The 15,398-nt window shown below is 42.4% G+C and overlaps 1 protein-coding gene across 1 annotated transcript in view; it reads left to right on the forward strand.

Annotated features, from left to right (window-relative positions):
* The window catches only part of unc13a (unc-13 homolog A (C. elegans)), a 49,851-nt gene that overhangs the window by 16,993 nt on the left and 17,460 nt on the right, over positions 1–15,398 (forward strand). Inside the window, exons 11-35 of the mRNA XM_086046353.1 lie at positions 1,202–2,029; positions 2,106–2,199; positions 2,930–2,976; positions 3,059–3,137; positions 3,864–3,869; positions 3,965–4,039; positions 4,293–4,512; positions 5,213–5,440; positions 5,521–5,662; positions 6,111–6,280; positions 6,368–6,483; positions 8,180–8,343; positions 8,435–8,588; positions 8,964–9,032; positions 10,079–10,168; positions 10,262–10,396; positions 10,962–11,095; positions 11,173–11,258; positions 12,040–12,166; positions 12,246–12,342; positions 13,225–13,368; positions 13,529–13,606; positions 13,720–13,797; positions 14,027–14,115; positions 14,198–14,344. Of these exons, the coding sequence (XP_085902479.1) occupies positions 1,202–2,029; positions 2,106–2,199; positions 2,930–2,976; positions 3,059–3,137; positions 3,864–3,869; positions 3,965–4,039; positions 4,293–4,512; positions 5,213–5,440; positions 5,521–5,662; positions 6,111–6,280; positions 6,368–6,483; positions 8,180–8,343; positions 8,435–8,588; positions 8,964–9,032; positions 10,079–10,168; positions 10,262–10,396; positions 10,962–11,095; positions 11,173–11,258; positions 12,040–12,166; positions 12,246–12,342; positions 13,225–13,368; positions 13,529–13,606; positions 13,720–13,797; positions 14,027–14,115; positions 14,198–14,344 (3,597 nt within the window). The remainder of the gene's footprint in view (positions 1–1,201; positions 2,030–2,105; positions 2,200–2,929; positions 2,977–3,058; positions 3,138–3,863; positions 3,870–3,964; positions 4,040–4,292; positions 4,513–5,212; positions 5,441–5,520; positions 5,663–6,110; positions 6,281–6,367; positions 6,484–8,179; positions 8,344–8,434; positions 8,589–8,963; positions 9,033–10,078; positions 10,169–10,261; positions 10,397–10,961; positions 11,096–11,172; positions 11,259–12,039; positions 12,167–12,245; positions 12,343–13,224; positions 13,369–13,528; positions 13,607–13,719; positions 13,798–14,026; positions 14,116–14,197; positions 14,345–15,398) is intronic.

Below are 15,398 nucleotides of genomic sequence, written 5' to 3' on the forward strand. Positions count from 1 at the left end.
ACACATGATCAGGGGTGGAAGTCAGTCTCCAGGTGGCCACTTCGCAGTGGACAGATTTACGTCATCCGCAAGAGGAGCTCTTGCCGTTTTATATAAACATACTTTGCCCGTGCCGATCTCCTGCACAAACCCCAGCGAGTCCGTTATGCTTCCGCCATGTAGCTTCTCCTGCACTGAATTTCAAGAGAATGCGAGAGTTGGTTTGCTCGGCCGGCAATCAAGTCAGCTATGTTCACTTCCACAATGACAAAAACACAATTTCTAACTGCGCCCGTCTACAAAATACAAAAAGAAGAAAAAGAAAAAGAAGTTAGACTGCACATTGCGCTAGACTTGCACTGGGCACGAAAATACGGAATGATGTTTTCTAGCCAAAGGCTGAGCGACACTGAATTAGTAGACTACATAGCACTGCAACCTATACAGATAGTTCTGTCCATAGCACTAAGTGCAGATGCAACAACTCCATTTTGATCACTTCCAAATGACATTAGTACAGCAGTAGGATCAGATTTGGGCTAAGAAATTGGATTTGCCTGCAATATGAACAAGGCCGTAGATGCATCTCGAGTCTAACACCTCCCGCCCTCCAACCTCCACTCTCAAGCTTGCCGGTTGGTTGAAAGTCACTCCTCTCCCACTACTGTAGTAGCTAGCCGTCTCCCTCTCTAGTCTCAACCTCTAGTCAACCGAAACATAATTTTTTTCAAGAATATGTTCTATGCAAGCCCACTAGTTGAAACAAGGCATTCTGATTAATAGTGCATTGGTGGAATAAGAGTTAATCCACCCGTTTTTAGCAATCTCTGGGGGCGCCCATTTTGTCACTTCTGTCGACTGAAAATGAAACTGAAGCTGCTCAGGTAACGACCAATCACGGCTGAAAAATGGCTGACCTGTTTTCTGAAGCTGAAGTCCTGAGCAGTTGCGATGTCATTTTCAGTCAACAGAAGTGACAAAATGGCCGCTCCCAGAAATGTCTTAAAAGGTGTTGGATTTTAACACAAAATTAATCAGAATGCCGTGTTTCAACTAGTGGGCCTGCAGGGAACATATTCTTGGAAAAAATGTGTTTGGGTTGATTTCCCCTCTAAATGTCCCACACACGTCAAGCACTGCAAATCCTGGATGCCCCAACTGCTCTTGAATAGATGTGTTGATATCACAGCTTTATGTGCGTTTTCCCCCTCTTCTCCCTCAGTCCAACAGACAGTCGCTATGCCTCGTCGGGCGAGCTGAGCCGAGGCAGTTCCCAGCTCAGCGAGGAGTTCATTCCCGAGGACGGCGAGAGCTTGCGGGGCTCCGAGTTCTACGACGAAAACGACTCGTACCACTCCTGCCACTCGTCTATCAGTTACGGCAAGGAGGACTTCCCCGTCTGGGATGGGGATGACCAGCAGGGCGTCTACAGTGACGAGGGGAGCTACGTCAAAGACGGCGGCGAAGACAGAGCGCTCTATGGTGACGAGGAGGGCGAGATGTACGAGGAGGAAGGAGGGTACAACTATGAAGATGAGGAGGAGATGCCGTATGAGGAAGACGAAGATACCTACCCGATGGATGGCGCTCTGAGCGAGGAGCAGGAGCAGCCTTACACCCCCACGAGTACCGCCGCCACCCTCGCTCCCCCATCGGATAGCATGTCCTCCTGCAGGCCTCCACTGGAAAAGCAAACATCTTTACATCAGCAGCAGCCTCCCGATCAGCCGCAACCCTTAAGCACCGCCCCGGTCCTCCCTCCTCTCAAACAGGATGACACTTTGCCCCCTTTCACGTCTGACTCTGCCGACCTTCCCTTAGCACCCGCCCAGCAAGAATTATTTACCACCACTGCCACTGCCACTACCATCAATAGTACATCCATCACGACCACTCCGTCACAGATTCCAGGATCTGATGCCAAGTTCCAGGAACCCGAGCCAAAGTCCGAGGTGCCTCTCGAGGAGCTCCCGTCACCGGAACAACTTCCGGCTGAGGAGAGCGTCCCCCCGCCCCCTGAGGAGAAAACAGAGGAGCCCCCTGTCCCCAGGTTTGGAAGGTGTTTTATTGGTGTTGCTGAATTTACACATAAGGATAACACCTTTGTCTTGCATCTTCTTCCCCAGCTTCCCAAAGAGGGAACTCATGGAACCCGGTACTGCCAGAGCCAAAGCCAACTGGCTCCGATTGTTCAGCAGGGTACGACTGCAGTTACAAGAGGTACACATTGACTGCATGTTTTGTGTTTGCACTAGTAAATGTGAATTGTTGCAATCATAAGTTGGTTTGTAAGTTATTGCATCTGTTCCTGCATGTTTTTTTTTACCAGCTTTTGTGGAACATTCCAGTATTTCTCCTATTTTTTTTTTTTTTTTAAACTTTCGATTTTATTGTCTTGTGTTTTATTCAGTCGTTGCTGTTTACCCCGAGCCTTGTTTTGCCATTTCATTGTTTTCTTTTCAGTGGTTTGCCACACTCATAGCGATTTGCATGTAGTCCATTCTGATTCCTCCCTCTGGCTGGAGCAGACTCTCAGGTGGGTGTTGTGTGTTAATCCACATCATTTATTTTTAATTTGTCTTGTACACCTCATGGATGTTTTGCTAGACAGAGAGAGACAGCAATACAATGAAAGATGGCGAGGAGCAGCGTTGTAGCAAAAATATACATCATCATAAATAATCTCTATATAAGCAGTTGAGAATGAAATAAGCACCTGCAATAATATCAGCAGTGGACTGCCACAATAGAAAATATTATGCTATGCATACTGTACAGAAGTTAGTGTAAAAATCAGAAAGAATAGAATATTCATTGCTACATTTTTATGTGATATATACAGTAGAATGCTGCTGACTATTCTTGCTGCTGTTCACAATTGCTTTAATGGCACCCGGACGGTCCTATACTACCTGTTTTTCCCACGTTCATCCTTTTGTGTTCACCACAGGCCCGAGGCGAGAGTGTCGGCATCGCCTCTCTGCTGTTATCAGCGGGGTAAGGACTGGCGACCGTGACGCATAACATCTGTAGCTGAGTAAGTTCTCATCTGTGATTTATGTGCGTGCTTTCTGTCCAGAATGGGTGGTGCTCTTTACAGCATCGACAGCATGCCAGACCTCAGGAAGAGGAAAGCGATGCCTCTGGTCAGAGATCTGGTGGGTTTAATCACTTTAAATTCTCCGCTGTCCTTGCATTACTCATCTTCAGCAGACAGGCCGTGCTTTTCTTTATCGTATTCCATCTATATCGTGGCCATACGTCTTAGTTTTATTTCCCTTCCAGTCCCTCTTTGGTTGAGGAATCACGAAAAAGTGGACATGTAAAGTGACTAACTCATTCACTGCCAGACATTTTCAGACCCTCGTTTACCCTAACGTTTGAAAAAATTTGAAAAACTATAAATAAATTCCTGGGATTAAATGACTGGACTATGAAAAAACAAGTAAATTTGTCAATGGCAGTGAATGAGTTAATCGCTTGTATATACATTTTTGGGGCTTGGAGTGCCTGCCCACCCATCAAGTGTGGGTGTGACTTTGCAGCTACCTGGGCGAACATCCACCATTTTCTTGCAAGGCAACTACACAGAACCACTATCAAGGCCAAGCCAAAAACCAAGTAGAGCTGCTGTATTGTTGGATGCGCAGATAACCAACACACTATATAATATAAAACATCACAAACATAGCCACCACAGCCAGAAAAACAAAAGGAACGTTACATATTATAGGTATAAGCCACGTAAGTTAATAAGCAACCATTCAGTCAATCCTGTTGTGTCAATGACATTTCATCTTGTTCATGGAATTTATTAATGTATTCCTCCTTTAAATGTGTCCTTATTGTCTCCTTTTATCCCCGCCATCACATCGATCCCACAGGCTATGGTGAGTAACAAAACTACCGTTATCAAAAATGAAATACAGTACTTGGATAATAATCACAGTTTGCTTACTTGTCTACTTCCTCTCCTGCCAATCAGTCATTGGTCCAGAACTCCAGGAAGGCTGGCATCACCTCAGCCCTGACGTCCAGCACCTTGCATAATGAAGAGCTGGTCAGTATATCATTTCAATGGAAATACAGAGCCACCGCTTGTTTGTACTTCGACGCAGTTTTGCCCACAGGAAATATGGAACACGCAATATACATCATTTTATATTTAGATGCAAAACACAGCCGGTGTACATTTCACTCTTGTTATTGCTAACTTCTTGGTGACATTCAATTCTGCGTCATTCCCATCTAGTAGTGTAACCTACTAAAAAGGGTACTCTTAACTCTGCCATGTGTCCCCTATCCCATTGTAGAAGAGTCATGTGTACAAGAAGACCCTGCAGGCTCTTATCTATCCCATCTCCTGCACCACCCCGCACAATTTCGAGGTGTGGACCGCCACCACGCCCACTTACTGCTACGAGTGCGAGGGGCTGCTTTGGGGTATCGCTCGCCAGGGCATGCGCTGCACCGAGTGTGGCGTCAAATGTCACGAGAAGTGCCAGGATCTGCTCAACGCTGACTGTCTGCAAAGTAAGAGATGATGTCCTCGCAGGGACCATTGTTAAATATTCACAACAACCAGCAAAGTCCCATATGGGTTATGCTGCTACACTCTAGCAGCTAGAGTGTCTGTTCTAAGCCATTCCATCACTTTGACTTTTTATTTTTTGTTGTTTTTCTTCCTTGGGAGGATATTAAAAGCTATTCATCTTTTGTTGTCATCCACTGCTCCTACTCAGTGTTTTTTTTATAAACATGCCATTCATGAAATATGCTTTCATTCCCTCGCTCCCTGTTTATGCTCAATGTTACTCTTGAGCGATGAGCCACATGCTGCTTCTCCAAAATGGTGCAAATGCGGGTAAAAGTGTAGGTCAAGGCATTTGTCGTACTTTTTTTTTTTTTTGCAGTTACAATTCCACTTGTATTAGGCCCAAGTGCAACGATGTTGCAGATCCAGCAGATGGACTTTCACTGGAAAAAAAACTTGAGTGTGTTGTAGTGGGCACGCACTTGTAAATTATGTGCATGCCTACCAGCACCTTCAGGACTGAAGTGTCATAGTTTTGTGTCACCCCTCAATATTTTTCAACCCGTCAAGATAGTTTAGTTATCTTTGTAAAAGCAAATTTTTTGACCCCAGCTATCTTTTTTGCATTGGATTTCATTAGATTACATAGGTTTACATCCACCTCCCTCTAAATGTTTCGTTCTTTTCACCGTCGTCCAGGAGCGGCGGAGAAGAGCTCCAAACACGGCGCAGAGGACCGCACCCAGAACATCATCATGGTCCTCAAAGACCGCATGAAGATCCGCGAGAGGAACAAACCGGAGATCTTCGAACTCATTCAAGAGGTCTTCTCCGTCCCCAAGGCCACGCACGGCACCCAGATGAAGCAGATCAAACAGAGCGTGCTTGACGGCACCTCCAAATGGTCGGCCAAGATCAGCATCACGGGTGAGTTGGACTCGAGGTTGGTCATTACACTCACGCAACACACCGACTTGACTTGTGTGCTCTTTATTCCCTTTTCCTAGTGTTATGTGCACAAGGTTTACAAGCTAAAGATAAAACCGGCTCCAGTGATCCCTATGTCACCGTCCAGGTGGGAAAGACCAAAAAGAGGACCAAAACCATCTACGGCAACCTAAATCCTGTCTGGGAGGAGACCTTCAATTTGTGAGTGACCACCCTCCAACATACAGGGCATCTTTGGATTCTGGTTGTTGTTTAGGAAGCTTCCTTTCCTAGCTGAGCGAAGTGACTCGCTCGTACTTGGAGGAAAGATTGTTGAAGACCTGTCCAAAGCAAACAGCTTTCCAACTTGCCTTGACCCAATAACGTTTTTGAGGTTGAGGAAACTCGCATCTTTCCCTCAATCCTGTCGAGTCTCCTACTTCACAGGAGGGATGCCATTAGCCAGAGCTAGGCATTTTACTAAAAATTGAGCGCCCGTACGTCATTCGCCTTTTTTTGGGGGGGTAATAAAATCGTACCCGCCTATAGGCCGCTCCGCCTCTGATTTTAAACGGGCTTACGTCAGCGATTCCGACTGCAAACTTCAATAGCATGTAGCACATTTTACATCAGTGTTCCTCTTCCTGTTTCCTTTTGATTTCGTCCGTAGTGAATGCCATAACTCCTCGGATCGCATCAAGGTGCGAGTTTGGGATGAGGATGACGACATCAAGTCCCGCGTGAAGCAGAAGTTCAAGCGTGAGTCCGATGACTTCCTCGGGCAAACCATCATCGAGGTCCGCACTCTGAGTGGAGAAATGGACGTCTGGTACAACTTGGGTGAGTTTTACAGCTTTGTGATGTCCTCCGGGAGTCTTGGCTGACTTATTTTTAATGCATTTCTGTTGGTCTCTGTGCTCTCCTCAGACAAGCGCACAGATAAATCAGCCGTGTCAGGGGCGATCCGCATGCACATCAATGTGGAGATTAAGGGCGAAGAGACAGTCGCTCCCTATCATGTTCAATACACCTGTTTGCATGAAGTAAGTTTTTGTCTACTTCTATGGCACCTCATTTAGATTTAAATGGGACATGGGCTTCCATATTTAAAATATTTGTATTCTTTTTGTGTTAGGTCATACTCACAGTTCAGTTTTTTTTTATGTTATGCAAACGGAAATTTACTGACTGATCGCAGCATGCTGTGCCACTGTGTAAGTGTGCACAGTTTGAGGCAATATCCTGCTTTGCTGGGTTCTGTGTGAAATGCTTAGGCAGCTAAAAAAAAAAAAAAAGCTGTAATGGCTCCCATGTTCCAACTTTATGGATTATCTCTAACATTGTTTGTGTGTGCTTTGCAGAAATAGTTCAATACCTTGGAACCAAGACATTGAACGCACCTCTTATAAGGACTTTTCACACTGCACTTAGCAATGCACAGCGCAATGAACCCATTCAATGTGTATGTGTTCTGCTATTTCAGAGCTCGTGTTGTGGTATATGTTACATTCGCATTGTGGTGCAACCATAATGCTCACTGAAAGGGCTGCTCTGAAAATTCATTACATGCTAATGGTTCTCCTAAAATATGAAGATGATTATTTGTTTGACTTATATATAACATTATTTTTACTTAAAGGCCATCACCAGTAGCGTAGTGGCTCACACAGTCTGCCTGCCAGGTCAGCAGGGGTAACAGGAAAAGACATATAGAAAATGGATAGATAAAATGATGCCACCACCACTCTTTTTTCAGAGTCTGTTACTAGTTCTTCAATAATGATCAGCTCCGTGATGGATCCTCTGTTAAATGCACTCAACTTGAGAGATTCCTTTACTTACTACTTTAGATAAAGAGCAAGTCTGACAGGATAGACCTCAAAGACATTTCCATTCTTTCTCGCTGTGGAAAACTCCGGTGATTGATTGTAGACCATTTGCAGCCGGGAATGGATTTATTACAAGGCCCATTACTCAGCGGAGCGTATTAGCTGCATCTTAAACAAGAATTGACTGTCGCTGTTGCAGCGCCAAAATGGCCATAAACCGCAATGTGAGTTTGGAATGTTTTAACACAGCATAACACTTTACGGCCTTATAGTCAAGACCCTGCCTTGTGTTTTGCCTCCTAATGGAGTTTGCTTATTTATGTTGCCTGGCAAACTAAAAGCACTGTTACACAATGAATCTTACAAACAACAACAAGAAGCATTGATTACCATTTAGAGCAGGGATTCTCAAAGAAAGCGAATATCTCTTAGTAAAAATCCAAATGTACACCTTTTCCCCAACAGAATCCATAGGTTAAATATTATTTTTATAAAATATAATGTTTAACTCCACTCAAGTTTAGAAAAGATTGACTTTGGGTTTACTCACATTTATGCTTGAGCTAACTTGATACCTAACATCCTGTACATTCGGCTAGTGTGAGTGTTTTGATGTGTACTTAAGTTCAGTATGTAGACAAAAAACTATGGTACCACATACAGTACCCGGTCACGCACGGGCACATATATGTGTAAATGTCCGTGTCAGGATTAATGGCAAACCTGCTCTTACCAGATATTAAGAATAACTGCCATCTTGCAAAATAGAAATACAAATATATACAGCTAAAAGATTTTCAGTCAGGAAACTTGTAGCAATCCACACCCTGGTTGGAATGGCTTAATTTAGAGGAAAGTGTGACCTTTTCCTTGGCATTTCTCTCAATCTATTTTATTTTCCTTTCTGCAGAACCTCTTCCACTTTGTGACAGACATCCAGAACACAGGTGTGGTGAAGATCCCCGATGCCAAAGGAGATGATGCGTGGAAAGTGTACTACGAGGAGACGCCTCAGGAGATCGTGGATGAGTTTGCAATGCGTTACGGAGTGGAGTCCATCTACCAAGCCATGACGTATGTTCAATTCTACAACCATGCCTAAAAATTATAGTGAATATGGATGAAAGTGGTTCCAAAATGCACATATATTTGCCCTTTTTTACAGTCACTTTGCCTGCCTGTCATCTAAGTACATGTGCCCGGGCGTGCCCGCAGTGATGAGCACCCTGCTGGCCAACATCAATGCCTACTACGCTCACACCACCCAGGCTACTAACAACGTCTCTGCCTCAGACCGCTTTGCTGCGTCCAACTTTGGGGTGAGTCATGCTACACAATTGCAACCGATGTTTCATTCACTGAACATCCACTATTTTGTTAGACACACCGGACACCACTTTAGGCACACTAGCAAGAACTAAGCTCAGGAAATATTGTACATAGGAATTTGATCCAAAATGTGATTCTGTAGCAACACTTTATAATTAGGACATGTTTATAAATCAAATCAAGCATAATAAGTATGTTGACAGTGATGCTGTAAATACTTTGTCAATGCAAAAATGTCTATCTTGAATATGTATATCTTATCACACCATTTAAACATTCTATCATTCATTGTCACACACCTCTGTGCATGTTTTTACTTCAAATTCATTGATAATCATTTATGTTTCACTCTATTATATCCACAGAAAGAACGATTTGTCAAGCTGCTTGATCAGCTTCACAACTCCCTGAGGATCGACCTGTCCATGTATCGAGTAAGATACAGTAGCTTTCTCATCCACTGTTAGCTTTGATGAATGGATCTATTCCCTGTTCCCAGTGGGGGGGTGTTTGTATTTGTCTCTAATTCAATATCATTGGTTGTCGAACAGAAAAGGGGCCTTTCACAAACGGTCCAAGACTTAAATCCATACTAGGGGCAGGAATATAACTGATGATATGATGAGTGAATATTTGGGATATTTTGCCAGTGGTAATTTCATGATAAGGCACAGTTCAAGTTGTGTGGAAGCCAATGAGAGCCAAGCCCCCACGAAGCGCACCTGAGCTTCCATAAAGACAGTAAATACATCCATAACTGGGGGTCTTTATTCATGATCACTCATTATTTTATTACAATACAGTGTAGCCTTGAGATATGACTGTATTTTGTTCTGTGACTGCGCCATTCCAAAATCTTTGAAATGAGTGAATGAAAATGCCATAAATCTATTCCAGCCTCCCCTGAAAATCAACTAAAACAGTTGTAACGTGTGTGTTTTTTTTAATAAGAAAAAATAGCATGTTGTACATTGATGCGCTCCTTAGTAAGCTGCAGTAATATTCGTTGTTTTTTTGCAGAAGATAAAGAAAATATGTCTGTGGGTATTGTTACTCTTTGTGTTGTTGCCCATTATCTGTCTATATGTGTTGCTCCACTATTTGTGTTCAAATATCCATTGCTTAAAGGGCTATAACGCTGTGACACTGTTACTATTTGTTAGCTACTCTATGGCATTTTGCATTGTTTGTTAGCATTAAGCTAAGCGGACAAATGTGTAATCTTTTTCTAAGAGCTCATCACTATCTACCAAATTGCTAGTTGTTGTGAAGTGACTTGAGATCGGCTAAACGATGACTCACATCATGAAAAACTCTTCAAGTCGGGTCACTCGTATCTCAAGGCACCACTGTATTGCATTCTCTCATGAAAAATGTATCATTTGGAATATTTTCACTTGTGGCTGATAAAACTTCACTTACCAAGCCACCAATTGCACTTGTCACTATAATTGGAAGTACACTTCTTGTGTGCCTGCAGAACAACTTCCCAGCCAGCAGTCCCGAGAGGTTGCAGGACCTCAAGTCCACGGTGGACCTTCTCACCAGTATCACCTTCTTCAGGATGAAGGTACCGTCCCTTCCTCGCGCTTCCTTCGTAGACTTTGTCCTCCTCTTTTTGTGGACTAAAACAGGCCTCTCGCTTACTTGTGTTGTTATTCAGGTCCAAGAGCTGCAGTCTCCGCCCAGAGCGAGCCAAGTGGTTAAAGACTGCGTTAAAGCCTGTCTCAACTCCACTTATGAGTACATCTTTAACAACTGCCATGAGCTTTACAGCCGCGAGTACCAGACAGACCCGGTGAGCATCTCAGTGAAGGACTAAAAATGAAGTCCTGGTTGAATTGATGTTCTTTTGGGCCTTCAAGCCAAGACCATTACATCTTTACAGTAGCTTATGTCAGGCTATTCAACTTGGAAATAAATGGGCAGACCTCCAATAAGCATAAAACAACTGTAAAATGGGGGTTGGCTCCCCTCAAAAAATCTATAAAAAGACAATGAAGAATAGTTTAATTAAATGTGTAATTAAATTTCTTGTCCAAATTTTACATCATTAGCGTATTTCCTCAAACAGTTGCCATCCCACAAATATGATTAAAAAAAACTGTATGCATAGACCCAATCAGATCACATGCAGCTGCCTGCAGTTCTCCATAATATTATGTTTTATTTTCACTCCAGTGTCAGTCATAATGCTGGAGGGGAATATTGTCTAAAATTATTGTACCATTATATTTAAGTCTTTGGGTTCTTCAGTATGTAAGGCAGGAATACCGGATAGCACATTTTTGCTTTTTGGATTGATGAATCAGCTCTAGTTTTATTTATTTATGTATGTATTTATTTATTTACTTTTTATCCAGGCTAAGCAGGGTGCGGTGCCTCCAGAGGAACAGGGGCCCAGCATCAAGAACCTGGACTTCTGGTCCAAACTCATCACCCTTATTGTCTCCATCATCGAGGAAGACAAGAATTCCTACACGCCCTGCCTGAACCAGTCTGTCTTTACCAAATTCTGTATCGCCATCTGTTGTTTTTCTTTCCTCTCACTGTCTTCTTTCGTTTTCCATCCAGATTCCCACAGGAGCTCAATGTGGGTAAAATCAGTGCTGAAGTGATGTGGAATCTCTTTGCTCAGGACATGAAATATGCAATGGAGGGTGAGTCAACACAGAGAGCTTCTGCTCCTTGGAGTAATGCTGCTGCTACAGTTGACAATATTAAAGCACTAATGACCATGAATATTATGCATGGTTTTTTTCACCATGATTTATGCAGGATTTGCAATTTCAAGACAATTAGTTTAGGATTGAACTCCACCAGAATAAAACACATCATCTTGTTTAAAACCTCAATTTACATGCTAATGTGATTTCTATGATATTTTTGGCATTAAACAGTGAGATTTAGATATGCCAGTTTATGGATTTTTTTTTTTTAACCCACAAAGAAGTTACTAGCCGGGAACCTCAAAATTCCCAAGTCTGTACAGTATTATGACTATGTCAAAGAGTGGGTATTCAATTAATTTTAATTACGACAGAACAATTCATTGTGGATTAAAGCTGACTTTTCTGTTTGTCTTTAAGATAACTTAAGATAGGTTTGGCTTATTGTCTGGCCTTGGGATCATGTGTAGGTGTTGTTTATTGGCAAGGTAGAAAAGTGTTGCTATCAGGCAGATTTTTCCCCTAAAAGCGTGGCAGCAAAACCGTTGTATTATCAAAACGAGTTTGGTGGGCGAGACTGACATCTGGTGAAAACGCCAACAAAACAAAACACAATGACATTATTTATATTATTACTCATATAATTCAATATTGTAAATATTGTCCATTTAAGCCACCATTATGCACAGTATATCAGGCTTACTTGCAAGCAGACATACAGCAGGGAGGAACTGAAGTCTTAATTCAGAGCTTGCTGTTATTCTTCCCTCAGAACACGAGAAAAACCGCTTGTGCAAGAGTGCCGATTACATGAACCTGCACTTCAAGGTCAAGTGGCTTTACAATGAGTACTGCAAAGACCTGCCTTTCTTCAAAAGCAGAGTGCCTGAGTATCCTGCGTGAGTTCTAGCCTGCAGTATGGTGCAATAAAAAGCAACGATTTCTGCCATGAATATTCACATATATCACTGCCTATAGGTGGTTTGAGCCTTTTGTGATCCAGTGGCTGGATGAAAACGAGGAAGTTTCTCGGGACTTCCTGCACGGCGCTTTGGAGAGAGACAAGAAAGATGGGGTAAATGCTTTTTCCAAGTCCCACAAAATTGCTGAGCTGTTGTTGTTCATGCAGAATGACTGTAATCTCCTCTTTTGTGCTTGCTCAAAGCTATCTCTTTCCTCCTCCCTTGCAACGCCTCCTCCCGTTCTTTTCCCATCTCCTTTTTCAAAGACTCCTTGGCATTAATAACAGAGACACAGCAATGTGCAACGCACACTTCAAATAACTGTGTGAGAGTTGTTTAAAGGGGGTTCTTATTACGAGAACCCTGGATTAAAGTCCTCATTTCAAAGATTTCACAGCGGCAAAACTGTCCACACCTCATTACCGAGACTCCCTGGAGGGATACCTGAGCACTCCGTTCAATGTGTAAATATAGACATGAAACAAACAACCAGTTGTGATATTAGGTATACAGATGGTAGTGTTTCCTAGTATAGAACTGGGTTTTACTAACTTTTTCAACTCATGACCTGAATTACAAATTTAGTGTAAATCTATACATGTCTGCCTGTAAGGGGGCATAGGAATCTCTTAAAGTTTTATGTTTTGTAGCGATTATCAAACTTGCCCGCCGAGGTCAGCCCACACATAATGACGAAAGCACAAACCTTTCATAATTTATTTACATTTTCATTTATTTACTTACTTTTTATGACCCATCCGTCTCGTGTATGTAGCTCAAATCTGGTAGCAATTGAACCAAATCGCTGTCTGTGGTGGGGCCCCTGAAAATAGCCAAAATGACCCCAAAATCTCAGCTTCAAACCAAACAGGCAGATTTCTTATGTCTTTGTGAGTTTTTATGAATTTGTCGTGGGTTTACTTGTGACAGATATTGACTTGATTCCTCAAATCTAGTCATTCATATTCTTTGTATCTGTCTTTTCTGTCCTACAGTTCCAGGTCACATCAGAGCATGCCCTATTCTCTTGTTCTGTAGTGGATGTGTTTTCCCAGCTCAACCAGAGCTTTGAGATCATCAGGAAATTAGAATGTCCGGATCCGCAGATCGTTGGACACTACATGAAACGATTTGCAAAGGTCAGTCATCAATATTTAAGTAATCCTCAAAATACATTTCTGTATTCAATGGCCACAGGACTGAGCCTTGAGGTACAACAGGTTCACCACGATAGTATGTATCAGCACTAAACACAAATAAAACATGTGGATGTTTTTTTTGTCTTGTGTCCCTCTCCAGACTATCAGCAATGTACTTCTATCATATGCTGATATCATCTCCAAGTTGTTTGCTAACTATGTCACTATGGAGAAAGTGGTAAGAAGAGAAATACACACTGGGACCTTGTGTGGTTCATGCAGTTTTTATGCTAAAAGAAAAAAAAAAAAAAAATATGTCATTTATGAAGTAATTCATTGTATCTGGTTTAGCCCTGCATCCTTATCAACAACATCCAACAGTTGAGAGTGCAACTGGAGAAGATGTTTGAGGCCATGGGTGGAAAAGATGTGAGTCCTCGTCCGTTTTTTCCTCAATATCGCCTTCCCAATAAAGGCAAATGACTTGAATGGTCAAGATAAAATGAGAATTTACAATTGTAGGCTATATAATTACAATAACTTGACACATGCAAATGAGTCAAAATCAAATATAGTGCTTAATACTCCCAGACTTAACTTTATTGATTCTTTGGACTTTGCAGCAAGTGATCCAAAAAGGCTGTGTTTTTCTGTTCAGCTCTGTGTTGAGGCCAGCGATATCCTGAAGGACTTGCAGGTTAAACTCAACAATGTCATGGATGACCTCAGCAGAGTCTTTTCCGTCAGGTACTGAGGCACACACTCATTTTCTTGGACGTACTCTGATTGCCTTTTTGTTTAATATCATTGTGAACACTTTTTAAAACAGTTTCCAGCCTCACATCGAAGAGAATGTGAAGCAGATGGGCGACATCTTGGCGCAGGTAAAAGGAACATCAAATGTCGGCAATGCCAGCAGCGTGGCCCAGGACGCTGACAACGTCCTGCAACCCATCATGGAGTTCTTGGACAGCAAGTGAGCCAATCAACTATTTGTTGCTGCATCGAAAACAACTTCTGCACTCACTCACCGGCCACTAAATATACAGTACTTACTACTGTACTCCATTCAGTGAGCTCTAATAAAAAAAAATTAAAAAACATTCAAATCTCAGCCTTTATGAAATTGAACGAAATGAAATTAAATGGTGTATCTAAATTAGAGTTGTCAAGAGATTTTTAAAAAAACTAGAGATTAATTAATTCTGATCTGTAATGAATTGATTTAATTAATCTATTTTTTAATCTCTGTAAAAATTGCTGAGAAAAGCCCCTATAAAACTGTATGCTTCTCCTGTGGTAGATGTGTGGGTCCCATGGTGTAACGGTTAGCACACTAGACTCTGAATCCAGTCACCCGAGTTCAAATCTCAGTGGGACCTGACTTGTTATGGCACCAAGTTGGTAACTTTTTCATCAAACTGCGGTTTCCAGGAGGTTTATAACACCCTATGAAACCAGATGCTTCTCCTGTGGCAGATGTATGGGTCCCATGGTTTAATGGTTAGCACCCTGGACTCTGAATCGAGTGATCTGTGTCCAAATCTCGGTGGGACCACACCTCTTATGTCACTGAGCTGTATGTTCCATCAAACTGCAGAATGAGTAGAGGACTATCTGGTTCTCCTGTTGCAGATGTAGGGGTTCCATGAGGCAGTAATACTGTGGACTCTGATTCAGTGACAGGAGTTCAAATCTCACTGGGTCCTCCACCTGTTATGTCACTGAGTTTGAAACTTTTGCATGAAACTGCTTTTACAATTACAACTATCACCTGGGCTTTTTTTTTCATTTGGAAACAGGGTCAGATGAATGCAGTTTGTGCCACCCTACAGTATATCATATGCCACTCCGTTCTTCACTCTTGGGGTTCCATTGTGTAATGGTTAGCAGTCTGGACTGATGTGAGTTCAAATCTCAGTCGGACTACACCTCTTATGTCACTGAGCTGTATGTTTCCATCAAACTGCAGTGTGCGCTCTTTCAAGTTGAGCGCTACCCCATGAATCTATCTGTCGCTCTTAAGTCAG

This window comes from Filicampus tigris, chromosome 12, assembly GCF_054856515.1.
Source record: "Filicampus tigris isolate MCC_2025a chromosome 12, RoL_Ftig_1.0, whole genome shotgun sequence".
Taxonomy (NCBI): domain Eukaryota; kingdom Metazoa; phylum Chordata; class Actinopteri; order Syngnathiformes; family Syngnathidae; genus Filicampus; species Filicampus tigris.